Raw genomic sequence first — 25,565 nt, 5'->3', positions numbered from 1 at the left:
CTAACCTATTTAACCCTTTCCTTGTACTTGGATTCTCAAGACATGGCAACAGCCTTGTGAATATTCTCTGCACTCTTTCAATCCTATTGATGTCATTACTGTAGGTAGGTGGCCAGACTTACACACAATATTCCAAATTATGCCCCACCAATGTCTTATACAACTTCAACATAATAAGCACTCCTGCACTCAAAACTTGTATTTTCCAAGTTCAATGTGCCAAAAGCTTGCCACATTCATGGAATTATGGATCTTCATTTCCAGTTCGACCACACTCCTCGGTACCCTACCGCTCAATGTTTAAGTCTTGCACCGGTTTGTCCTCCAAACGTGCAACACATCATACTTGTCCGAATTAAATTCCATCTGCCATCTTTCACCCCATTTTTCCAGCTGGTCCAGAATGTTATGTTTTGCAATTCCAAAAACTATTCAAAGAAAAATATGGGAGCTGGGGATAATGTGTCTACTTAATTTTACTTTTCTTTCCTTTAGTAAGATGTGGACATATGGCATGATTGCGTAATGGTGTATGTGTTTCCCACACTCCTTACAGATAACCTGTAATGAATAATGTATACAAAGAATGCTTGTTTAAACAAAAAATCTATTTACAATAATACTCAAATATACTACACTACTTCCTGGTTAGCTATAAACTCCAACTCAATATAGAGTGCATCTCAACAATATGTAACACATTCCTCTCTAGTCTTTACACTTCATAATACAACTATTGTATAAGCAACCATAGTACATGGTAAAGTTTAAATTGTCCCATTCAGGCCTAAAACTTTAATTGCTGTGGAGGATTTGTTACTCTTATGGGATAATGTCTTCCCTGATAAGTGAGGTCGCTCTGTTTAGTAACTGAGACCCCTTATTCATCTGAATTTTAGTGAATACAAGCCCAGAGCCATCAAATGCTCTTCATATGACAAGCCATTCAATCCTGGAATCATTTTTGTGAACTGCCTTTGAACCCTCTCTCTTTCAGCCCAAAACTGCTCACAATACTCCAAGTGAGGCCTCACCAGTGCTTTATAAAGCCTCAACATTACATTCTTGCTTTTATACTCTAGTCCTCTAGAAATGAACGCTAACATTGCATTTGCCTTCTTCACCACTGAATGAACCTGTAAGGAATCCTGCACAAGGACTCCCAAGTCCCTCTGCGCCTCAGTTGTTTGTATCATCTCTCCATTTAGAAACTAGTCTATCTTTCCGTTTCTTCCACCAAAGTGTATGACCATCCATTTCCCAACACGGTATCCCATCTGTCATTTCTTTGCCCATTCTCCTAATCTGTCTGTAGCCTCTCTACTTCTTCAAAACTACCTGCTCCTCCACCTAGCTTCAAAATTGTCTGCACACTTTGCAAGAAAGTTATCAATTCCGTCATCCAATTCATTGACATATAATGTAAAAAGAATCAGTCCCAGAGGAATCAAAACTCTGTAGTCACTGGCAGTCAGTCAGAAAAGGCTCCCTTTATTCCCACTCTTTGCCTCCTGCCAATCAGCCATTGCTTTATACATAAACACAAAGTACACTACAGATGCTGTAGTCCAATCGACACGTACAACATGCTGGAGGAACTCAGCAGCTCGGGCAGCATCCGTGGAAACGAACAGCCAACGTTGACTGCTCGTTTCCACGGATGCTGCTCGACCTGCTGAGTTCCTCCAGCATGTTGTATGTGTTGACTGCTTTATACTTGCTGGAATCTAGAATCCTTCCTGTAATACACAATGTATTACAGCGTGTTCCATCTATGAAACACACTGATGTTATCGCCCAGGCTTCCCGTCAGCACGTCTCAAATCCACAATCTCTATCATCTAGACAGCCTAGGGCAAAAGATGCAGAAGGAACAGCGCAGGTTCCTCTCAGTCTCCCACCATCCCGACTCGGAAACATCACTGATCCTTCATTGCCACTGGGTTTAAAATCCTGGAATCCCCTCCCAAAGTATCTTCACCAGGATTGCAGCAGCTCATGGTAGCTCACCGTTACCTCGGGACAATTCTGGACAGGCAAAAATTGCCAGTAACGTCCAAACTCCAAAAATAAAGAACACTAATGGATTCAAAATTTGATGTAGCAAATCATTTTATTTCATTGAATGATAATAAATTGGTAATTAGTTTAAATTAGTTCCACTCCTGTGTAATTTTAAGAGTTGTGCTTTCCGATCACGTCCTCAGTGATCGATTCATCTGCACCTATGTTTGCTGTGACTTTCTTTCCCACCAGGTTAAAGATGTCGCTTGGTTCAACACCTTTCGGGACTGCGACCTTTATAGTCATCATGTCCATGGTCAGGACTGTTCCTGCTGGAATATTCACCTTGGCTACAACCGACTTCCCCAGCTACAAGAGAAAGAGAAGGTAACATTATTGCTTTAAGATCACCTACCATTGTGCATTGAGCTGTGCTACGTTCTACCAGATTTCAGAGGTTTAAGATGGTGCTGGTGCGACACGGCGTTCCTTTACTGGCAGCAAATAAATTTACCAACCACTCTATTGATCACACTTTTTCCGGACAATGATCGCTGCAATCAATAGCCTGCAACTTCACTTTCAGAACTGTCCTTTTGAACCACCTGTATGATCTGGCATTTTTGCAGTGTTCTGGGGATTCAGTGAACTGGAGTCTCAAAGATACAGTGCAGTTGCGGCAACATGGCACGCACGGGTCAAATCAAGTTGGCGGGGCAGAGTGCTGAGAGCAAGGAACAATCTGACGTTGGGGCCGAATCAAAGCGGCAGGACCCGGGCCGAGAGCGAGGAACAAGTCAATGTTTGGCAGAATTAAGCGCAGGGCCAGATTGAAAAGGTTGGGGTGTTGGAGCCAGAGGCGAGAGACAGGCTGATGTTCAGCTCGATGCTCCGTGAGGTTTACTCATCTCTGTGTTGAACTGAGGCCGTGGCCTGCAACTAATAGGCTCCCGGACCAGATGCTGTGATGAACTGGCCGCGTGGCTGCGGGCTCACTTCCATCAACTTTAACTCTGAGTATTAGTTGTTTACTTATTGTTTGCACGATTTTTCCCCACACACTGGGTGCTCAATGGTCATTTTTAATGGGTTCTACTGGGCTGTTAGGTTTCTTTACTTTTAGTGGCTGCCTACAGGAACATGAATTTGACTGCATATAATATACATTCAGTACTTTAATAATAAATGTACTTTAAACTTTGTTATGTGTTTGGGAAACAGGAATACTTGAACTCATAAGAGCACAGCAAACATGGGACCATTTTATTCCATAAGGATTAACTTCTTAAACTTGAACACTTCTTTGCTGGAGGAATGTAAGAATGCTTCAATACTTTTCGATAAACATAATGAGAAATCTAACAAAACCTCAAAAACTAGGGGTTTTTCTGTCTACCCTTCAATGTTGACTTCGGTACCTTGTTATGGCAAGCCATCTCACAGGGCAACATCTGTTTGATGGGAGAGCCCAACGCCTTCTCCACCGTGCGGATCGAGCGGACCAGTTCTCGCAACTCATCTGGCTCCAGGGAAGCCTGGTGGTCATTACCCTTCAAGTTTTTGTCCAGGGTCACATGACGCTCCACGATTTTGGCTCCCATAGCAACTGCTGCTATGCTTATAGCTATTCCAGTCTCATGCCCTGAGTATCCAATAGGAATGTCTGGAAACTCTTTTTGGTATTCCTGGAGGGGCCAAAAGGTCAACAAGTCAATCTTTCTGTAGGTCTCACTTGGTTTGCAAACAAATATTATCCATGACTGAACTATGCCAAAAGTAGGTCTGGCTTCAGAGAATAAATTGGAGAGGAGGCCTTCAGAGAAGCAAGCAAGATACTTCCTACCGCAACGTTCAATTGGCCAGAGGACAAAGTCAAAGGGAAAAGATGAGCCAAGAGGCTGTGGCAAACTAAAGGCACTGCCTGAAAGGAGCAAGTTTAATATTTGACTTCATGGCAAAGTTGATGACCTGTGAAGGGATAGAGGTTGTGGACTTGTGTGGAAAGGAGCAGGGGTGGTGAAGGGAGGGTGTGTGGAGAGAACTGGCTTAGACAAACCCGAACTGACTGGGCAGAGGGAATGAATACCATTTCTCATTCCATCATTTTACAGACTGTGGAGAGCAGCAGGAAGAATGAAGTACAGTAACGGTTGTCAGGTGAGGAAAATGGGTCCTATAACTAACGTGTTCTATTCATTGTGAAATCACTGTGTATTGTACTGACTGTGATAACACGCAGGTTAACATCTTCAGGTTCCAGCGGATAGGCACTGGTGCACTGGAGGAAGCAGAACTTGGTGCTGGTGGTCTTCATGGTTTGGTAAACTTTCCTCATTATTTCCATGCTTTGCATCCCACTGGAGATGACCATTGGACGCCCTGGTAACACAAAGAAGTCATTAGTAATGGTGGAAACAGAAGTCCCAAAGTGCAGGGAGGGGAATTACTACATCCCATTTACCTTTCTTAGCAGCCTTCTCCAAATATGGAAAATTACTGGTGTCCGAAGAGCCAACTTTTAAGAAAGGAACATTCAGTTCGTGAAGAAATTCTACTGCCATCTAAAAAGCACAGAGAAAATAATAATTTAACTCTTCACCATTTATCTCCTGGAAAGCACTCTTCTCTGCTAGTGTTATGGATCTGCACCCCAACATGCCTGCCCATCTCTATGCTTCTCATTGCTTGTTTATTCTTTCTGGTTACTGAACGAGACCATTCAGCGGGACAGGGTGCAGAATGGATTCACAAGATGTTGCCAGGACTGGCCACTCCAGTTACAAGGAAAGAATGGACAGGCTGAGAGATAGTTTCCCCTGGAGGCTGGGGGTGGGGGTGGGGGGGGTCACATGGTGAGGTTTATAGAAACAGACAGGGTAGATAACATGAATAGTCTTTTTTCCCCAAGATAGAGGAGTCTAAATCATCATTACCAAAGTCAAAGTCAAATAAATTTTCATTTGCACAAGTACATGTATGAAGCGGTGCAATGAAAAACTTACTTACAGCAGCATCACAAACACATAGCATCAGATAAGCAGCATTCACAAGAAATACAAATTTAAAATTATATACAAATTTGTACAAGAAAGAGCACAATTAGAACAAAACACAATCCATTTTAGTGAAAAGTGACCACAGTGTTGGCCTACTGAGATGGTGATTAGGGTTGTGCAGGTTGGTTCAAGAATCAAACCAGGGTTGAAGGCGAGTAGCTGTTGTTGGACCTGCTGGTACTTGACTTCAGGATCTTGTAGCTCCTGACCCATGGGATCTACAAAAAGATGGTATGGCCATACTGTGGAGATATTTGATGATTGATGTTGTCTTCTTGAAACAGCACCTTCTGGAGATACTAATACGGACGAGGAGGGATGCACCCATAATGTATTACGCCTAATTTATAACTCTCTGGCTGCAACAATAACTTTTCATCAATCTCAATAAAATCAGTTTTACTGGTTGTTGACTATGGGAAGGGAAAAAGGATGGTAAACATCCTTTAGTCTTCATCGCATGATAAGTGGTACACAGAATCAGCAGTTTTAAATTCCTGAGTGTTAACATACCAGTTGTGACTCAGAATATGGAGTTTGCCCACTTCTTGCTGACCAATGTATCCTTTAAAAAAAATTATTTATTGAGATACAGTGCAGATACAGTCCTTCGAGCTGCGCTGCCCAGCATCAATTTATGACGAATTATCAATTAATTATATTGTACTTTGTTCTACTGCAAATAAATGAATGTCAGGGTAGTATATGGTGACAATGATTTTGACAATAAATTTAGTTTGAACTTTCAGTATTGGAAATTTGCCCTTACAGAATTGACAGATCACCATTCAGAAATTCTAAACACAAAATAAAATTCATTCTTAAAGAATTTGTGAAAATGTGCAAATAAATCAGCAGGAACACCTTACATTCCATCTGGGTAGCCTCCAACCTGACGGCATTAACATTGATTTCAATTCTGGTTCCCCTCTCATCTCTTCTCCCTGCATGTACATACCTCCCTCTAGTGGCCATCCTTCTTCCCTTTTTTTTCCAACTTTGTCTTTTCCTATTAGATTCCATCTTTTTCAGCCATTTATCTCTTCCATTATCACTTCTCAGGCTTTTTTTTTCATGCCCTCTTCCCCCAATTGGTCTCACCTATCAACTTCCTTCCCCTCACCTTATTTTTGCTTCTGGCCCCTTCCCTTCTAGTTCTGATGAAAGGTCTCGACCCAAAACGTCAACTCTTTACTCCCCTCCATAGATGCTGTCTCACTTGCCAAATTCTTGCAGGGTTTTGTGTGTGTTACTAAATAAAGTAAATTTTCTTTTCACTCAAGTTACAGAAATGCAATATGGACTATTTTCAAGGAACACGATACCCTGTTTCAGGGTGAGAAAGCTCAGTACTTACTTCAAATGTAGCATTTGGATACAGACACTTTCAGCCCAGCAGCAATGAGGGCAACTGTGTAACTGGATCACTTCACAAAGTTCCCTTTTTCTTCCTAGACTCAGTTAATCTGGTACAGTAAATAGAAGGGGTTCCCTTTCAGGTCCACAGCATGATCAGTTTGATAAAAGGGGCTACTGATGATGTGAGTAACCGAGACCCATGCCTCATACAGACAGGTATGTATGTGTCTGCATCTTGTGGCCATCTTTACTGTCCTCTCTATTCAGTCTAAGGTATCAGCGTTTTGGGCACAATCTTGCAGTTTGTTATGACTGACTGTGCAGAGCAACACACACAAGTCCGAAAGGCAGCAGTAGATGAGGCAGAGGAAGAGCTATACACAAGGAGGAGGCCACTAAGCCCTCATTCCTGCTGGGCATCTAAGATCATGGCTGATCAGATCACAAACTCAACTCTGAATTTCAAACTTTCACTATCTATAAATGGAAGATCCAACCACTTGTCCTATTGTACTCTAAAGCTTCCACGATCTTAAAGGGAGAGAGTGTTCTGAAGAACCAACATCGACAATATAAATTCCCTTTATCTACCTGAAATGGACAACTCATTTTTTTAAGATATGATCACACAACAGGAAAAGTCTTCTCCACATCCAAGCTGTCAGGATCTCTCATGATCTTATACTTCAATCAAGTCCTCTCTCACTCTGCAAGCTCCAGTAGATACAGGCCCAGCTTGTCCAATGTTTCCTCAGAACATCCTGCTCAATCCAGGCAACAGTCGTGTCCTCATATAGTTACTCATCCAAGTAAAGAACACCATCATGACCGAAACACCACTTCTGGCACAAGTGGCTGGATTAGAAGTTACAGTCATGACTACACATTCTTCTTCTTGCATCCTTAGCACCCAGTGGAGCACAGGCCATGGGTGCCCTCCCATCTCCATCACCCTCTGTTCTGAGTCACTTTCTCGAGGGTGGACTAGGAATGTCCCCTTTGTCTAATTTCAGCCTCAGCGTCCCTCTTCCATGTGTTGTTTGGATGCCCTTTTTCCCTCTTTCCTTGGGGATTCCATTTCAATGCCTGCCTGGTGATGTTGTTGCTTGGCTTCCTCAATGTGTGGCCAATCCACCTCCAATTCTGTTTGCATATTTGTATTTCTAAAGATTCCTGGCTGGTTTCCCACAGTGTCTGGTTGGTTACTTTGTCAGTCCATTTGATGTTTAGGATCCTTCTCAGGCACTGGTTGATGAAAGCCTGCAGTTTTTTTCAGTGTCTTTGTTCTTCTCCAGGTTTCAGAGCAATGCAGGAGCACTGTTCTAACATTTGAGTTGAAGATTCTGATTTTAGTTTTCTTGGTCATGACTCTGGATGTTCATACTTTCTTCAAGATGTTGAAAATTACTCTGACCTCACTGACTGCGGCTTTGACATCCTCATCCATTCCACCATATATATTCACAATGCTTCCAAGACAGACAAAGGAAGTCACTTCTTCCGTTCCCCTCCCCCATCCCTTCCCACCGATCTCCCTCCTGGCACTTATCCTTGTACATCTTTCCCTCACCCCTCTTTCTATTTTTACGCAGGGATCGCTCCCTACGCAACTCCCTTGTCCATTCAACCCCCCCATCCCTTCCCACCGATCTCCCTCCTGGCACTTATCCTTGTACATCTTTCCCTCACCCCTCTTTCTATTTTTATGCAGGGATCGCTCCCTACGCAACTCCCTTGTCCATTCAACCCCCCCATCCCTTCCCACCGATCTCCCTCCTGGCACTTATCCTTGTAAGCGGAACAAGTGCTACACCTGCCCTTACACTTCCTCCCTCACCACCATTCAGGGCCCCAGACAGTCCTTCCAGGTGAGACGACACTTCACCTGTGAGTCGGCTGGTGTGGTATACTGCGTCCGGTGCTCCCGGTGTGGCCTTTTATATATTGGTGAGACCTGACGCAGACTGAGAGACCGTTTTGCTGAACACCTACACTCTGTCCGCCAGAGAAAGCAGGATCTCCCAGTGGCCACACATTTTAATTCCACGTCCCATTCCCATTCTGATACGTCTATCCATGGCCTCCTCTACGGTCAAGATGAAGCCACGCTCAGGTTGGGGGAACAACATCTTATATACCGGCTGGGTAGCCTCCAACCTGATGGCATGAACATTGACCTCTCTAACTTCCATTAATGCCCCTCCTCCCCTTCTTACCCCATCCCTTAATTTATTTATTTATTCCCCCTCCCTTTCTCCCCCTCTATCTGTCCCTCTCACAATCACTCCTTGCCTGTTCTCCATCTCCCTCTGGTGCTCCCCTCTCCCTTTCTTTCCCCCAAGGCCTCCCGTCCCACGATCCTCTCTCTTCTCCAGCTCTGTATCCCTTTTGCCAATCAACTTTCCAGCTCTCAGCTTCACCCCTCCCCCTCCTGTCTTCTCCTATCATTTTGGATCTCCCTCTCCCCCTCCCACTTCCAAATTTCTTACTATCACTTCTTTCACTTATTCCTGATGAAGGGTCTCGGCCCGAAACGTCAACTGTGCTTCTTCCTGTGGACGCTGCCTGGCCTGCCGCGTTCCACCAGCACTGTGTGTGTGTCACTTCCTCCAGAGTTGTATCTGTCATCACTACGGGTCTATTGCTGGTGCAGTTTATCTTCATCACTTTCCTTTTATCTACATTTCGGCTTAGCATGGTGGAGTTAGAGGTCAGGAGTGTTGATTTCTTTTGCATCTGTTGGTTAGAGCTAGACAGTAGGGCAATGTCACCTGCAAACTCTAGGTCACCAAGCTACCCCCACATAGTCCACTGGATTCCATTTCGTTTTTCACTTGTTGTCTGTTTCATAATCCAGTCTATTGCCAGCAGGAAAGGAGCCAACAAACATCCCTGCTTCGCTCAGGATTGACATTGAAGCTTTTTGACAGTTCTTTTTCTGCACGTATGACTTTGCGTGACACGTTGTTACAGAGATTCCTAATGATATAGGGTGGGACTTTGAAAAATGGAAAAAGATGTTGAAGCTGTACATAACCAATCTCCTGTACAGTGGATATAATGGATTACAGAAATGTTGATGAACTCCAACCAGACCATCGACTTTGTGAGAAGAGGCTCATCCTCGAGTGAGCGAGCGCATGACACAGCACAGGGAAAGTCATCGGGATCCTGCACCAAAGTCCATATCACCTTGGGTACCTGGACTGTGAGAACCACGTACCAGGCAGGAAAATCCACCATATCAAATGACAGGAAAAGATACAAACTGTCAATTCTTGGCCTGAGTGAGACAAAATGGACATCATCTGGAGAGACTCGACTGACAGATGGGTATCAGGCAACACATACAAAATGCTGGTGGAACGCAGCAGGCCAGGCAGCATCTATAAGGAGAAGCACTGTCGACGTTTCGGGCCAAGACCCTTCATCAGGTCTAACTGAAAGCAAAGATAGTAAGAGTCTCTTACTATTTTGCCTTTCAGTTAGTCCTGACGAAGGGTCTCGGCCCGAAATGTCGACACTGCTTCTCCTTATAGACACTGCTTTGCCTGCTGTGTTCCACCAGCATTTTGTGTGTGTTGCTTGAATTTTCAGCATCTGCAGATTTCCTCGTGTTTGCTTGGGTAAGTATCATCTACTCAGACCATCAGAGCAACGATGCCACAAGACAACAAGATAGAGGAGAAAATTAGGCCATTTGGCCCATCCTGTCTACTCTGCCATTACATCATGGCTGATCCAATTTTCCTGTCAGCCCCAGTCTCCTGCCTTCTCCTCATATCCCTTCATGCTCTGACCAATCAAGAATCTATCAACCTCTGCCTTAAATATACAACAAGATTTGGCCTCCACAGTTGCCTGTGGCAAAGAATTCCACAGATTCACCACTCTCTGGCTAAAGAAATTCTTCCTCATCTCTGTTCCAGAAGTACGCCCCTCTGTTCTGAGGCTGTGTCCTCTGGTCTTAGACTCTCCCACTACAGGAAACATTCTATTAAGACCTTTCACCATTTGATAGGTTTCAATGAGGTCACCCCTCTGTCTTCTGAATTCCAGCGAATACAGGTCCAGAGCTATAAAATGCTCTTCATATAACAAGTCGTTCAATCCTGGAATCATTTTTGTGAATACAGAGGGTGTAGCATTCATGACACAAGGATCATGTAGAGTCATGATCTCATGGGAATCTATCAGTTCCAGAATCATCACTGCTGGTTTAAAAACCAAGCACAAGAAGATAACAGCTCGTGTTATCCAATGTTATGCACAAACAAACGATGTTAATGAAGACAAAGACAAGTTCTACAATGCACTCAGTGTAGAAATTAGCAGAGGGAAGGAAAAAGATGTCACGATTGTCATGGGAGATTTTAATGGCAAAATAGGCAGGGATAATGTAGGATATGAACAGGTGATGGGGAAACACGCCTCTTGGAGAAATGAAGGAAAATGAGGAATGATTTGCTGAAACTTGTGTGAACTTCAAGCTGCTTACTGGAGGAAGCTAATTCCCTCACAAGGCAATATGAATGTCACCAGACAAGGTAACAGAGATCCAGATTGACCACGTATGCATCTCAAAGTAGTTTTGAAGATCATTCCGTGATGCAAGAGTGAAACGTGGTGCAGATGCAGGATTGCCAAAGTAGTGATGAAGCTAAAAAGAAGCTACACACCACTCAATCAGCAACTGAAGTACAATGTGAGCTACCTTAAAGAAACAGTTCCGAGATTTGTCCTCACACTTTCCAACAGGCTCCAGGCACTTGAGGACTTGATATCAAAGATGAATGGACTGCTGTCAAAGAGAAAGTCCTGGGAAAAAGGACATTCAAGCATAAGGAGTGGATTACACCAGGAACAATGAAAACAATCAACAAAAGACCAGAAGAAAAAGGTAATAGGAGCAGAACTAGGTTCGGGAAAGGGGTGGCACAGACAGGATATGTTGGAGTGCACAAGGAAATAAGGAGAAACATCAAGAGGAACAGTAGAGTGTACATCAACACCCTTGTATCCCAAGCAGAAGCCTTAGCAAATGGGAGTATGAAAGAACTGTACGATACTACCACAAAACTAGCTGGCAAATTCAACCAGATCAACACTCAAGTGAAGGATACAGATGGAAATGTCGTAACTAAAGAAGCCAAGTAGCTCCAACATTGGACACAGTACTTCAGTGAGCTTCTGATCAGATCACCTCCTCCAGAATCTCCTTTAATTCCAGAAGCACCACCAGACTTGAAAATCAATTGTGCCAAGCATTTTTCTAAAGTCAGGAGAAGCAGCTAGCCCAGACAGCATACTACCAGAGCCTTTGAAGGCAGACCCTAAACTTACAGCAGATATCCTCTACACTTTGTAGTTCAACACAGTAACAGCCCTTCGGCCCTCAATTCAATACCATAATTTGCCAATGCACAATTATGTTCTGAATAATTGTTCAGAACAATTTCTGAAAGCTGTTCTGATGTTCTGAAAGCTACTGTCCCATCTTTCGCCCCATAAGATGCTGCCTGACCTACTAAATATCTCCAATATTTTCTGTTTTATCTAGCACCTGCAATTTTTCTTCACACTGCAGGGCATCAAATCACAAAACAGTAATAAATTAGTTAGAAATACCCTACGGACAGAACTCACCTCATCCATGCCAGACGCTGTGAAAAAGATACCAATTTCTTGTGCAAACTTTGACAGCTCCCTGTATTGTTCATGACTGAACTCCAGGTGGCGTTTATGATCACCATACGTGGCACCCCAGGAGTGTTTGGATGTGTAAGGTCTCTCCAAAGCTGCCTTGTTAAATTTATACTCCAGCTCACTCTTTTGGAACTTAGCACAATCTGCCCCACATTCCTAAAAGAAACAGACAGCAGAGATTTACAAAACAATATCCATCATAAATCTAAAGTTTCAATCCCTGTACAAACCTGTAAAAGACCTGTATTTATACAAAATTTAAGATATTCAAAGTTCCGAAGACAAAAGGTATAATTACTGTCTTAAAGGTGAAATATCACTGATTGTTGTCATTCAACTTGGGAATAGCATTGGCCTGAAAAAAAAAACTGCTCAGCTCTTCTAAGTGGATCTCAAACATCCAGAGATCAACTTTGGTTTTACATTGTATCCAGAAGGTGCCATAGACAGCAGAGATTTTATGCTCCTCACAGGAGAGCAGAACCAATTCTGAAGGGCAAGAACACACACATAAAAGTTCACTTGCAATAGTTAGGCACAACATGAGCCCACACAGAGAATGGTGGGTGCCTGAAATGCACTGCAAGGGATGCTAATGGAGACCAATGTGACAGAGGTATTTAAGATGCTCTTAGATAGGCACATGGAATATGCAGAGAATGGATGGATATGGATATTATCTAGGTAGAAGAGATTAGTTAAGTTGGGCATTTAATTACTAGTTTAATTAGTTCAAGATTCAAGATTAAAAGAAAATGCCCAAGGCATTCTACAAGTATGTTATGAGCAAGAGGATGAACCGTGTGAGAATACGAGCAGTCAGGTGTGATACTGGAAATGTGTGAATGGAGTCGGAGGAGGTAGCGGTGGTACTTAATGAATACTTTGCTTTGGTATTCACCAGGCCTTGGCAATTGTGGGGATGACTTACAGTCGACTGAAATGCTTGAGCATGTAGGCATTAAGAAAGAGTATGTGCTGGAGCTTTTGAAAAGCATTAAGTTAGATAAGTCACTAAGACCGGATGAGATATACCCCAGGCAACTGTGAGGAGCGAGGGAGGAGATTGCTGAGCCTCTTGTGATGATCTTTGTGTTGTCTATAGGGACGGGAGAACTATCAGAGGATTGGAGGGTTGCAAATGTTCCCTTGTTCAGAAAGGGAGTAGAGATAACCCAGAAAATTATAGACCAATGAGTCTGACTTCAGTGGTGGACAAGTTGGTGGAGAAGATCCTGAGAGGCAGGATTTATGAACATTTGGAGAGGGAAAATATGATTAGGAGTAGTCAACATGACTTTGTCAAGGGCTGGTCAAGCCTTACGAGCCTGATTGAATTCTTTGAGGAGGTAACAAACACATTGTTGAAGGTAAAGTGGTAGATGTAGTGTACATGGATTTCATTAGGGCATTTGATAAGGTTCCTCATGCAAGGCTCCTTCAGAAAGTAAGGAGGCATGGGATCCGAGGAGACCTTGCTTTGTGGATCCAGAATTGGCTTGCCCACAGAAGGCAAAGGGTGGTTGTAAATGGTTCGTGTTCTGCATGCAGGTCGGTGGCCAGTGGTGTTCTGCAGGGATCTGTTCTGGGACCCCTCCTCTTTGTCATCCTTATAAATGACCTGGATGAAGAAGTAGAAGGGTGGGTTAGTAAATTTGCTGATGACACAAAGGTTGGGGGTGTTGTGGATAGTGTGGAGGTTTGTCAGAGGTTACAACGGGACATCAACAGGATGCAGAACTGGACTGAGAACTGACTTCAGCCCAGATAAATGTGAAGTGGTTCATTTTGGTAGGTCAAATATGATGACAGAATATAGTATTAATGGCAAGACTCTTGGCAGTGTGGAAGATCAGAGGGATCTTGGGGTCCGAGTCCATAGGACACTCAATGCTGCTGCGTAGGTTGACTCTGTGGTTAAGAAAGCATATGGTGCATTGGCTTCATTAATCATGGGATTGAGTTTAGGAGTCAAAAGACAATGTTGCAGCTATATAGGACCCTGGTCAGAACCCACTTGGAGTACTGTGCTCAGTTCTGGTTGCCTCACTATAGGAAGGATGTGGAAATGATAGAAAGGGTGCAGAGGAGATTTACAAGGATGTTGTCTGGATAGGAAGGCGTACCTTATGAGAATAGATTGAATGAACTTGGCCCTTTCTCCTTGGAGCGACAGAGGATGAGAGGTGCCCTGACAGAGGTGTATAAGACGATGAGGGGCATTGATCATGTGGATAGGCAGAGGTTTTTTCCCAGGGCTGAAATGGCATAGTTTTAAGATGTTTGGAAATAGGTACCAAGGGGATGTCAGGGATAAGTTTTTCACACCAAGAGTGGTGTGTGCATGGAATGCACTGCTGGTGGTGGTGGTGGAAGAAAATACAATAAGGTCCTTTAAGAGCCCCTTAGATAGGTACAAGGAGCTTAGAGAAATAGAGGGCTATGCACTAGAGAAACTCTAGGCAGTTTTTAAGAGTAGGTTACATGGTTGGCACAACATTGTGGGCCAAAGGGCCTGTAATGTGCTGTACATTTCTATGTTCTATGTATTCAAGTACATTTAGTATCAAGGAATATATAAATTAGATAACTTTGAGATTGGCTTGGTCACAGGTAGCCACAAAACAATAAACCCAAGTGATCCCAGTTAGAGAACAAAAATAAAAATACCAACACTTGATGTGTAGAACAAATCATGCAAACAATTGAAGTAAACAACAGCATTCCAAACCGGAAGTGAGTTCTGAGATCTGAACCCTCAAGCAGCCCAACTAAGGCCCAAAGCCTCGCTTATCAGTTCATTATATTAGTGGCACGGAGCATAGTGGCCGAGATAGTCTTCATAGCCTCAGCGCGATGGAGGTGACCATCGCAGAGAATGAGTGAATTGGCTCTCACTCCGGATCCTGACGCTCATCTTTCCAGTCTGTCTGGGTTGGGGTTTAAATTGACCAAATAATGGAACAGCAAAAGGCTCCTGCACCCTGGAGAGAGAGAGTGAATTCAGTTCTCACCTCCAATCCAGGCTGGCGTTTAAATTGTATATAGCACACCTTGTGCCAGGACCCAGGCACCGCTGCTGTGAAAGGCTTTGGGCTTAGATCAAGCTGCCCAGTGACCCGCTCTGGGATCCAGTTTCAGTGCCCAGCCCAAATCCGCTCTCAAGCTCCTCCAATCAGCTTGGTGCCCAGAGCGATCAAACCTGTCTCCCGGGCCATCTGTATGGGTGTCAAAAATCCACCTGCAACAGCTCTGCAACTCACCATCTCAGCTCCACCCCCGAACTCGCCTCACCATCACTCTCCCCTTCACTGCTGTGGGGATAAGTTAACACAATTTACCTCAGAAAAGGCATTTTCAGTTATGTTTTTATGTTGGATTTCTTAGCTTTTTGACTGCCAGAAAACTGTCGCACATCGTAAACAAAATTGGTGGATCAAAGGAAGACGAGATAAACCTGTTCTCCACCTAGAGCTTGCCAGAGCTCACTGCTATAAGGGATTATTTTTAATATTGCCTGTAACTACTTTCAGAATCTATGTGCTTCCATAAGGGCAGCACTTAAGGCCCGTCTATAAATACCCTTGGAAAGATGACAGTGAGCCTTCTGGAACCAGTTATGATGTATATTTTCAAGTCAGGATGGTGTGAGACCTGGAGAGGAACTTGGATGTAGTGGTATTCCTGTATCAGAGTGATCTAGGTTAGTAAATGCATCTTGTAGATGGTAGGCATTAAAACCATTCTGAGCCGGCTGTGGATTTAAAGAATGTTCAGAGTGGTTGATGGTGGTCGGTGGGGAGGTGGGCAGGCAGCGGAGGCTGCTTTGTCCCAAATGGCACTGAGCTACTTCAGAGCTCTTTAGGCTGCTCTCACCCAGGCAAGTGGTCTGTTCCATCACACTTCTGATTCGTCTTATGGATGAGGACAGGGTCTTGGGAAGTCGGGGGGGCTAATCACTGAATGCAGGAAACCCAGCCTCTGACCCGCTCGTGTACCGGGGTAGTTTCGTGGACAGTCTAGTTCAGTTTTAGTCAATGTTGATGATGGGACTCAGTGATGGTAATGCCGTTTAATTCAAGGGGAGATAATCACTGTCAGAGGCATGGATGTCACTTCACACTTGGAAAGAGAACCTCGCACTGATTTTAAAACTGCAATTAATGTTGGAAAAATTGTCAAAGATGTTGTATTGATTGCAAGAGCTTAAACTACGGCTTAGAAGTAATACAGGAGGCGATTTCCCGAAGAGGTGGGGGGGGGGGGGGGCTACAGGCCGCACACAAATGATGGGAGAGCAAAATTGGAACGAGCGACGTCTCCGGCTGCAGATGACAGCTCGGCAGACAAAGCTAAGTAGAAAGCAGTAGATGATCCAGGGACACCTATGGAGTCCGGCTGCTGAAATGGTGCCGGATCAGGTCCACCCGCCCCACTCCTCCAGAATAGCCCCTCCAAACCCCCAGACCCCCACCTTGGCCATGCGGATCATCTTCTTGGCGATCTCTATGTCGCCCTGGTGGTTCTGGCCGATCTCGGCGATGATGAAGCAGGGGTGGGAACCGCCGATGGGGCGCCCCGGACATAGCTCGAACTCCAGCGGCATCTCGACCCCTCCACAGCAGCACCGGCAAGAGCAGGAAGAGGAGAGGCTGCGCATGCGCCTTGTCCTCGCCCACCGTCTCCCGGGCAACACAACTGCTTCCGGTTATGGCCTCGCCCTGCCAGGAGGCAAATTCCACTCGAGCTATGGATGATAGGAGTGGGATAGTCTGCCTTACGGGGAACCTTTATCGCCTAGGAGGGTTGGTGAGGGACGTGGTCACTGGAACCTGCTGGAGAGGACCGGCGGGGGTAGTGGCCATGGTGTTGGGCTGAATAGAGAGGCAGTTTGGGAAGATATGGAGTGGTCAGGTAGGTATAGTGGACAGACACCAGGAATTGAGGTTGGGGGAAATTAGTAATTAACGATATACCGGCTAATGGGGGCGGGGTGTAAGGAATTAAACACTAGGCCAAGGGAGGGTGGGTAGACTGGACAGAAGGTAGTGAGGTGGGGAGGATGAGGGGGCAGGTGTAGAGTGTGAGGGGGGCTTGGCGGGTGACGGGTGGGGTTTAGGGGTTAAAGGGTGTGGGAGGAGGTGACCAACTGGGGCTGTGAAGGCGAGTGGGTGATGAACCGCCACCATACTGTAGACCAGGAGGGGATTGTAAGCTGTGTGGTGGGAACTTTAGTGAAGAAATTGGGAAGTCACACAGTCACAGAATACCCCCATATATGGGGAGTGGATAAACCACCCCATGGAAATTAAATGCTTTAGGAACCTCCCTTTGCTCCTATCCGATTCCTTCTTCTCCACCCCTCTACCTTTTCCGCCTTTCACCTCCCAGCTTCTCACTTGCTCCCTAATCTACGTGGCTTTACCTATCACCTTCCAGCTGTACTCCTCCTCCCCCGCCCCCCACCTTCTTATTCTGGCTTCTTCCCCCTTCTTTTCCAGTCCTGACGAAGGGTTTGGTCTGAAATGTTGACTGTTTATTCATTTTGGCTGGCCTTCTAAGCTCCAACTGCATTTTGTGTAGTTCCCCACACAGTACCAATGATCACTTTTCCCACCTCCAGCCCTCCTCCTCCTCTTGGATAACCTGCTCGGGCTTTCTACATGCTCTGGATCTTTATATCTCTAATTGTTGATGAGAGATCAATCCTCGACTTCAGCACTCTTTTCTCCTCTTTGAACCTTACCCCCTCTGAATGCACTGCCCTCCACTATCTCTGCACAAGTTCCAACCTTGCCATCAAGCCCACAGACAAAGGGGGTGCTATTGTAGTCAGGCGACTGACCTCTACTGTGCTGAGGCCGGGCAGCAATCTCAGACACCTCCTCTTACTTATCCCGTGAAAAGGACCCCACTCAGGACCACCAGGCCATTGTCTCTGGCACCTTTACCAACCTCATCAACACTGGAGAATCTGCAATCTACTGCTACCAACCTCATAGTTCCCTTGCCCCGCATTGCTTGTTTCTACCACCCACCTAAGATCCACAAGCCTGACTGATTCTGCCTGCTCCTGCCCCACTGAACTCCTACCTGCACAACTTAACTCCATTTAATCCCTTGGTTCAGTCCCTTCCCACCTACATCTACAACACTTCACATGCTCTCAGTCTCCTCAGTGACTTCCAATTCCCTGGTCCTAATTGCCTTCTTGTCACCATGGATATCCAGTCCCTATACACTTCTGTACCCATGCAAGAAGGCCTTAAAGCTCTTAACTTCTTTCTTGACAGCAGATCCAACCAGCTCCCTTCCACCACCACCGTCCTCACACTCAACAACTTCTCTTTCGGCTCCTCCCGCTTTCTCTGAACTTGATGTATAGCTATGGACACCCGCATGAGCCCCAGCTATGCCTGCTTTTTCATTGGCTATGTGGAATAGTCCATGTTCCAAGCCTTCCCTGGTAATGCTCCCCAACATCTGTGCTACATTGGCAACTGCACTGGTACTGATTCATGTCCCCATTCTGAGCTCGTCAATTTCATCAACCTTGCCTGCAACTTCCCCCTGTGCTTAAATTCATGGTCCATTTCTGACTCGTCTCCCCTTTCTCAATCTCTCTGGCTCCATCTCTGGAGACAAACTGTTGACCAATATATTTGATTAAGCTACTGACTCCCATGGCTATCTTGACTATCTTCCCACACTGTCTTCTGTAAAAATACTATTCCCTTTTTTCAGTTCTTTCGTCTCCATATCGATTGTTCTCAGGATGAGGCTTTCCTTTTGAGGACTTAAGAGATGCCTCCCTTCTTCAAAGAACGGGGTTTACCTTCCTCCATTGATGCTGCCCTCACCCACATCTCCTCCATTTCCCAGACATCTATCCTCATCCCATCTTCCCACCACCTTCACAGGGAAAGCATTCCTGTTATCCTCACCTACCACCCCATGAGCCTCTGCATCCAGCACATCAATTTCTGCCAACTTCAATGGGATCCTACCACAAAACACATCTTTATCTCCCCACACTCCACTTTCTGCAAGGATTTCTGTTATTCCCTTGTCCATTCAGCCCTCCCCACTAATCTCCCTCCTGGCATTTAACCCTGCAAGCAGAAGAAGTGCTAAACCTGCCCATTCACCTTCTCCCTCACCTCTATTCAGGCCCCAAACCATCCTTCCAGATAAGGCAATACGTCACCGATGAATCTGTTGGGATCATTTACTGATGCGGCCTCCTCTACATTGGTAGATCGGATGACTGCTTTATCAAGCACCTTCACTCCATCTGCAAAAAGATTTCCCAGTGGCCAACCATTTTAATTCCAATCCCCATTCCCATTCTGACATGTCAGTCCATGACCCGCTCTCAGGTTGGGGGAGCAACACCTCATATTCCATCTGGGTAGCCTCCTACTTGATGGGATAAGCATTGATTTCTCCAACCTCCAGTAATTTTTCCTCCTCCTTCCCTCTTCTTCAATTTTCCACTCTGGACCCTTCTTACCTCTTCCTTACCTGCCTATCACTTGCCCCAGGTGCCCCTCCTACTTCCCTTTCCCTTATGGTCCACTCTTCTATCAGATTCCTCCTCCTCCAATTATTTACCATTTCCACCTATCGCGTTCCAGCTTTTTACCTCCTTCCTCACCCACCTGGCTTTTCCTCTCACTAGGTTCATACTCCTTCCCCTCCCTTCATCATCTTATTCTGGTTTCTTTGCCCTTCCTTTCCAATCCTGATGAAGAGTCTCAGCCCAAAATGTTGATCGATAGATGCTATCTGCCCAGCTGAGTTCCTCCAGCATTTTGAGTGTAAGTTCATGTAGACACCATCCACTGCCCTGCCTTCATCAACTTTCCTGGTAACTTCCTTGAAAAACTACAAGACTGGTTAGACACAACCTACTACCCATGAAGCCGTGCTGACTATCTCTAATCAGTCCAAATCTATCCAAATACTTATATATCTGGTCCTTTAGGATACTTTCCATGAGCAAAGAAATTTCTCCTTCTCCAAGTTTTAATCAATTTTCCTTTATTGTTAAACATTTATCACTTATTCTAGACTCCACAGTCAGGGAAACATCCTCCCTGCTTTCACTTTATTAACAAAATTTATGTTTCTTTTGGTGTATGATTCAATGAGACACTGTACTTCTAGGGAATGTCAAGTTTACCACGAAGGAGTTTGAGGAGACTTGAATTATTCTCTTTAGTTATGAAAAATGATAAGAGATCTCATCAAAACCTAGGAAATTCATAAAGGGTTGACAGACTAGGTACAAGGAAGTTGTTTCCTCTGGTTGATAAGCCTAGGATCTGGAGAAACATTGTTAGAATAAGGGTAGGCCTTTTATGACTGAAGTGAGGACCAGTTTCTTCACACAGAGGGTGGTGAATCTTTAGCTGTGGAGGCTTAGTCAATGTGTTCACATAATGGGGATTGATAGATTTATGGACTTTAAAGAAACCAAGGGTTATAAGGATAAGGAAAGAAAATGGCATTGAGTATAAGTTCAACCATGACTGGTGAACCTGATTCAAATGGCTGGGTAGTCAATTCCTGCTATATTTTGTAGAGAATAGAAATCAGTCAATCAGCCTATTTGGTGTATGCCATCCATCAACCACAAATATACACTAATATTGTTTATTCTCCCATCCTTATAACTCCCTCCAGGTTCTACTACTCACTTAAACACTATGGCAAATTAACCTACCACCCTGTATATCGTTGGGCTGTGGATACAGACCAACTTGGTCACAGGGAGAATGTACAAACTCCACACAGTCATCTGTAGATCAGGATTGGACCTGGGTTGCTAGCACGACAAAGCAGCGACTTTACTAGCTGTTCCATCATATCGCACGCAATGTTCTTGTGTCACCTATTATTCTTCTAAACTCTTACTTTTTATTTAAAAAATATACAATAAATACAATTGGTAGATGTTTTTCTCTACATTTCAATACATTTTCTTATAATGGATACTGGGCAGAACCCAGTGCTTGTGAGGTAGGATTTCCTGGTGTTATGGAGGAAAGCGGCCGTTTTTTGAAGTAAAAATAGCAGATTGGAATAGTCTACTGGAGGAGCAACACCTCATACTCCATCTTGGTAGTCTCCATTAGTTTCTATAACTGAGGACTAGAAAATTGCAAATGTCACTCCACTCTTCAAGAAGGGAAGGAAACAGAAAAAAGGAAATTACAGGCCAGTTAGCCTGACCTCAGTGGTTGGCAAGTTATTGGAGTCGATTGTTAAGGATGTGGATTCAGGGTACTTGGTACATGACAAAATAGACCAAAGACAGCACAATTTCCTTCAGATAAAATCTTGCCTGATAAATCTGTTGGAATTCTTTGAAGAAATAACAAACTGGACAGACAAAGGACAATTGGTGGATATTGTGTATTTGTATTTTCAGAAGGCCTTTGACAAGGTGCCACAAATGAGGCTGCTAAACAAGATAAGAGCCCAGGGTATTACAGGAAAGATACTAGCATGGACAGAGCATTGGCTGATTGGCAAGAGGCAAAGAGTGGGAATAAAGTGATCCTTTTGTAATTGGCTGCCAGTGACTAGTGGTGTTCTGCAAGGGTCTGTGTTGGGACCACTTCTTTTGATGTTGTATGTCAATGATTTGGATGATGAAATTAATGGCTTTGTAACACAAGCAAAATGCTAGAGGAACTCAGCAGGCCAGGCAGCATCTACAGAAAAGAGTACAGTCAATGTTCAAGCCAAGACCTTCAGAAAGCAGAAAGTGGGGGGGGAGGGAAAGATGTGCTTGATAGTGGGATTGCTCCCTACGTGTCTCACTTGTCCATTTGTCCCTCCCCACTGATATCCCCCCGGCACTTACCCTTGCAAGTGACACAAGTGCTACAGCTGCCCCAACACCTCCTCCCTCACTACCACACAGGGCCCCAAACAGTCCTTTCAGGTGAGGCGACACTTCACCTATGAGTCTGTTCGGGTCATATACTGTGCTCTCGGTGGCCTCTTATATATCAGTGAGACCCGACGTAGATTGGGAGACCACTTCACCAAGCACCTATACTTCATCCACCAGGAAAAGCAGAATCTCCCAGTGGCCACCCATTTAAATTCTACTTCCCATTCCCATTCTAATATGTCTATCCATGGCCTCTACTGTCAAGGGAGGTCACACTCAGGTTGGAGAAACAACACCTCATATTCCATCCTGGTGGCCTCCAACCTGATGGCATGAACATCACTTTCTCAGACTTCTGGTAGTGTCCCATCTCCTTCACCATTCCCCATCCCCTTTTCCTCTCTCACCTCATCTCCTCGCCTGCCCATCACCTCTCCCTGGTGCTCCTCCCCTTTCCTTTCTTCCATGACCTTCTGTCCTCTCCTATCAGACTCCCCCTTCTCCAGCCTTGTATCTCTTTCACCAATCAACTTGCCAGCTCTTTACTTCATCCCTCCCCCTTCAGGTTTCACCTATCACCTTTATTACTTTATTGTTGCCAAACAATTGATACTAGAGCATACAATCATCACAGCGATATTTGATTCTGTGCTTAGCGCTCCTTGGAATACAAATCAATAGTAAATATAATAAAAATTTAAATTATAAATCATAAATTAAAAAAATAGAAAAGGGAAAATAAGGTAGTGCAAAAAAAACCGAGAGACAGGTCCGGATATTTGGAAGGTAGGGCCCAGATCCGGGTCAGGATCCGCTCAGCAGTCTTATCACAGTTGGAAAGAAGCTGTTCCCAAATCTGGAAAGAAGCCTTGTGTTTTTCTCTCTCCCTTCCCCTCACCTTTTAAATTGACTCCTCAGCTTTTTCTCTCCTGTCCTGCAGAAGGGTCTCGGCCTGAAACATCAACAGTACTCTTTTCCATAGATGCTGCCTGGCCTGCTGAGTTCCTCCAGCATTTTGTGTGTGTTGCTTGGATTTCCAGCATCTGCAGATTTTCTCTTGTTTGTTGATGGCCAAATTTGTGGACGATAAAAGATAGGAGGAGGGGCAGGTAGTACTGAGAAAGCAGAGAGGCTGCAGAAGGATTTAGACAGATTAGGAGAATTAGCAGACAGGTGGCAGATGGAATAAAGTGTTGGCAAGTGTCATGCACTTTGGTAGAAAGAATAAAAGCATAGATAATTTTCTAAGCAGTGAGAAAATTAAAAAATCCAGTGCAAAGGGATTTGTGAGTCTTTGTGCAGATTTCCCTAAAGTTTAATTTGCAGGTTGAATCAGTGGTGAGGAAGACAAATGCAATTTTAGCATTAATTTCAAGAGGACTAGATTATAAAAGCAAGGATGTAATGCTGAGGCTATATAAGATTCTGAAGAGCAGTTTGGGGGCCCTTATTTAAGAGAGGATGTGCTGACATTGGAGAGGGTTCATTGAAGGTTCATGAGAATGATTCCAGGTATGAAAGGGTTAACATATAAGCTGCGAGTGAAGGTTCTGGGCCTGTACTCACGAATGTAGAAGGAGGGGGGATCTCATTGAAACATATCAAATATTGATAGATCCAGACTGAGTGGATATGAAGAGGATGTTTTCTTAGGTGGGGGAGTCTAGGACCAGAGGGCACAGCCTCAAGATAGAGGGAAGTTCATTTAGAACAGAGATGAAGAGGAATTTCTTCAGCCAGAGGGTGGTGAATTTGTGGAATTCATTGCTGTGGAGGCTAGGTCACAGGGTGCACTTAAGGCAGAGGTTGATAGGTTCTTGATTAGTCAGGGTGTGAAACGTTGTGGGAAGAAGGGAGGAGAATAGTACATCAGTACCAATCATGTTCCCTCCTGTAACAATGCATGGCTGATGTGTTTGAGATGCTGGGCCCAACTCCTCAGCATCTGATGGATCAGGAGCCAGGACTGTAACCCTTCCCCACAAAGCCTTTGTGTTGGCTGCACAGAGCTTCAGTGCATTCCTCAGACTGTACTCCTGCTCCCTGGAATATGCCTTTGGCAGCACTTGCTTGGGGATATCTCGTCATATTGGAAAAGCATCTTGTTTCTGGCAGACCAAAGTGTGTCATTCACCAAGTTGCTGATCTTCTAGCAGCAGTTGATGCTTGTCTCAGTACACAACGCTGAGTCTGAGAATATTGTTACACAGCTGCTCATAGCAAACTTCAACAAAGGCCACTGCATCCCTTTCCAGACACAAGCAAGGAGATGGACAATGATCTCATCTCCACTATGCAGTGAGCATTCAGAACAAAGCCTAACTGCAAGAAGGATCGGCCAGGAGGGCACTGCCAGACAAGAAAGGTACTGGAGATCCTTTGTGCTCTTAAGTGCTCCTCTTGGCAGACTGGCCACCCCGGGACTAATCGGTTGAATTTTCAGTTTGAGAGGTGGGGGAAACAGCAAGGGGAAAGTATAAACCACAGAGGGAGTATTGAACCTAGCTTGCAGTCATGAGGCAGCAGCTTTACCAGGTGGAAGGTGGAGTTGAAATCCTGTATCACACTGCCCTATTATTTTTACACTATCTACATATCTGTTCCCTTATTTGGAGACCTCTAATACAGCCCTAAGGTGATGCTCCTCCATTTGTTACCAAGCTTCATGCATAAATCTCATTTGAAGAGTCTTCCAAGATAACCTCCATCCTTAACTGGAGAAATAGACCCATTGATTACTATTGTGCTGCCTTCCCTGTAACATGCCTGAAGATTCCATAACCTGGAATATGAAGTTGAAAAGCCTCGCTTGTTTTTCAATTACATCTCTGTGATACCAATAATGTATATAGCACAGAAACAGACCACTTGGTTGATCATGTCCATCGCCAACCATCAAGCACCATTGTAACCCCATTTGCCAGTACTTGGTCTTTAGCCTTTATATCTTGTCAGTTCAAGAACCCATCTTAAATCAAAGCCCCAGCCTCAAACAGCTACTCAGTCAGTTTGTTCCAGATTCCATCCACCCTCTGTGTGAACAAATCTTTCCCCAGTTCCTCCTAAACCTCCTATCTTTTAACTTAACCATCTGCCCAATTTTAGACACCTCTTCTATAGAGCAAAGTTTCCTCATATCCACCCTTCAATTTTATACAATTGCCTGATTCCCTGTTCATTCTCTGTCACTTAAAACCCAGCTTGTCTGGGTAACTGAAAATATCTATCCCAGGTAACATCCAGGCAAATCTCCTCTGCACTATCGCCAATACAATTATGTCCTTCTTATTACGTGACAACCAGAACTGTCGCGAGTACTCCAGTTGTGGTTTTTTATGAAGTTCTACCACAACCTCCTTGTTCTTATATTCTGTGCCCCAGCCAATGTATGTCCTGCCAAAGGGTTTCGGCCCAAAACGTTGACAATGCTCTTTTCCATAGATACTGCCTGGCCTGCTGAGTTCCTCCAGCATTTTGTGTGTGTAACTTGGACTTCCAGCATCTGCAGATTTTCTCATGTTTGTAATGCCTGG

The 25,565-nt window shown here is 44.6% G+C and overlaps 1 protein-coding gene across 1 annotated transcript; it reads right to left on the bottom strand.

The window, feature by feature from the left end:
- Positions 1–2,094: 2,094 nt before the first annotated feature.
- Positions 2,095–16,774, bottom strand: nansa (N-acetylneuraminic acid synthase a). The gene is made up of 6 exons (XM_073042308.1): positions 16,600–16,774; positions 12,066–12,281; positions 4,466–4,565; positions 4,229–4,383; positions 3,423–3,689; positions 2,095–2,373 (listed from the first exon to the last, which is right to left on the bottom strand). Exons 1-6 carry the CDS (start codon positions 16,729–16,731, stop codon positions 2,176–2,178), a joined length of 1,068 nt encoding a protein of 355 aa, XP_072898409.1. The 5' UTR covers positions 16,732–16,774; the 3' UTR covers positions 2,095–2,175.
- Between the last annotated feature and the right edge of the window lie 8,791 nt (positions 16,775–25,565).

The sequence above is a fragment of the Hemitrygon akajei genome, chromosome 4 (genome assembly GCF_048418815.1).
Source record: "Hemitrygon akajei chromosome 4, sHemAka1.3, whole genome shotgun sequence".
Taxonomy (NCBI): Eukaryota; Metazoa; Chordata; class Chondrichthyes; order Myliobatiformes; family Dasyatidae; genus Hemitrygon; species Hemitrygon akajei.
The sequence above is the reverse complement of the archived record's forward strand: the minus strand, read 5'-3'. Positions and strand labels throughout refer to the sequence as shown.

What these genes read in the sequence shown, in the direction of transcription:
- nansa (XM_073042308.1), bottom strand. Translation starts at nt 16,731, where the DNA reads ATGCCGCTGGAGTTCGAGCTATGTCCGGGGCGCCCCATCGGCGGTTCC. An exon ending in CAGCGTCTGGCATGGATGAG is followed by an intron (nt 4,566 to 12,065) that starts GTGAGTTCTGTC and finishes TGTGCTTTTTAG; the next exon opens with ATGGCAGTAGAATTTCTTCA. An exon ending in GGAGAAGGCTGCTAAGAAAG is followed by an intron (nt 4,384 to 4,465) that starts GTAAATGGGATG and finishes TTGTGTTACCAG; the next exon opens with GGCGTCCAATGGTCATCTCC.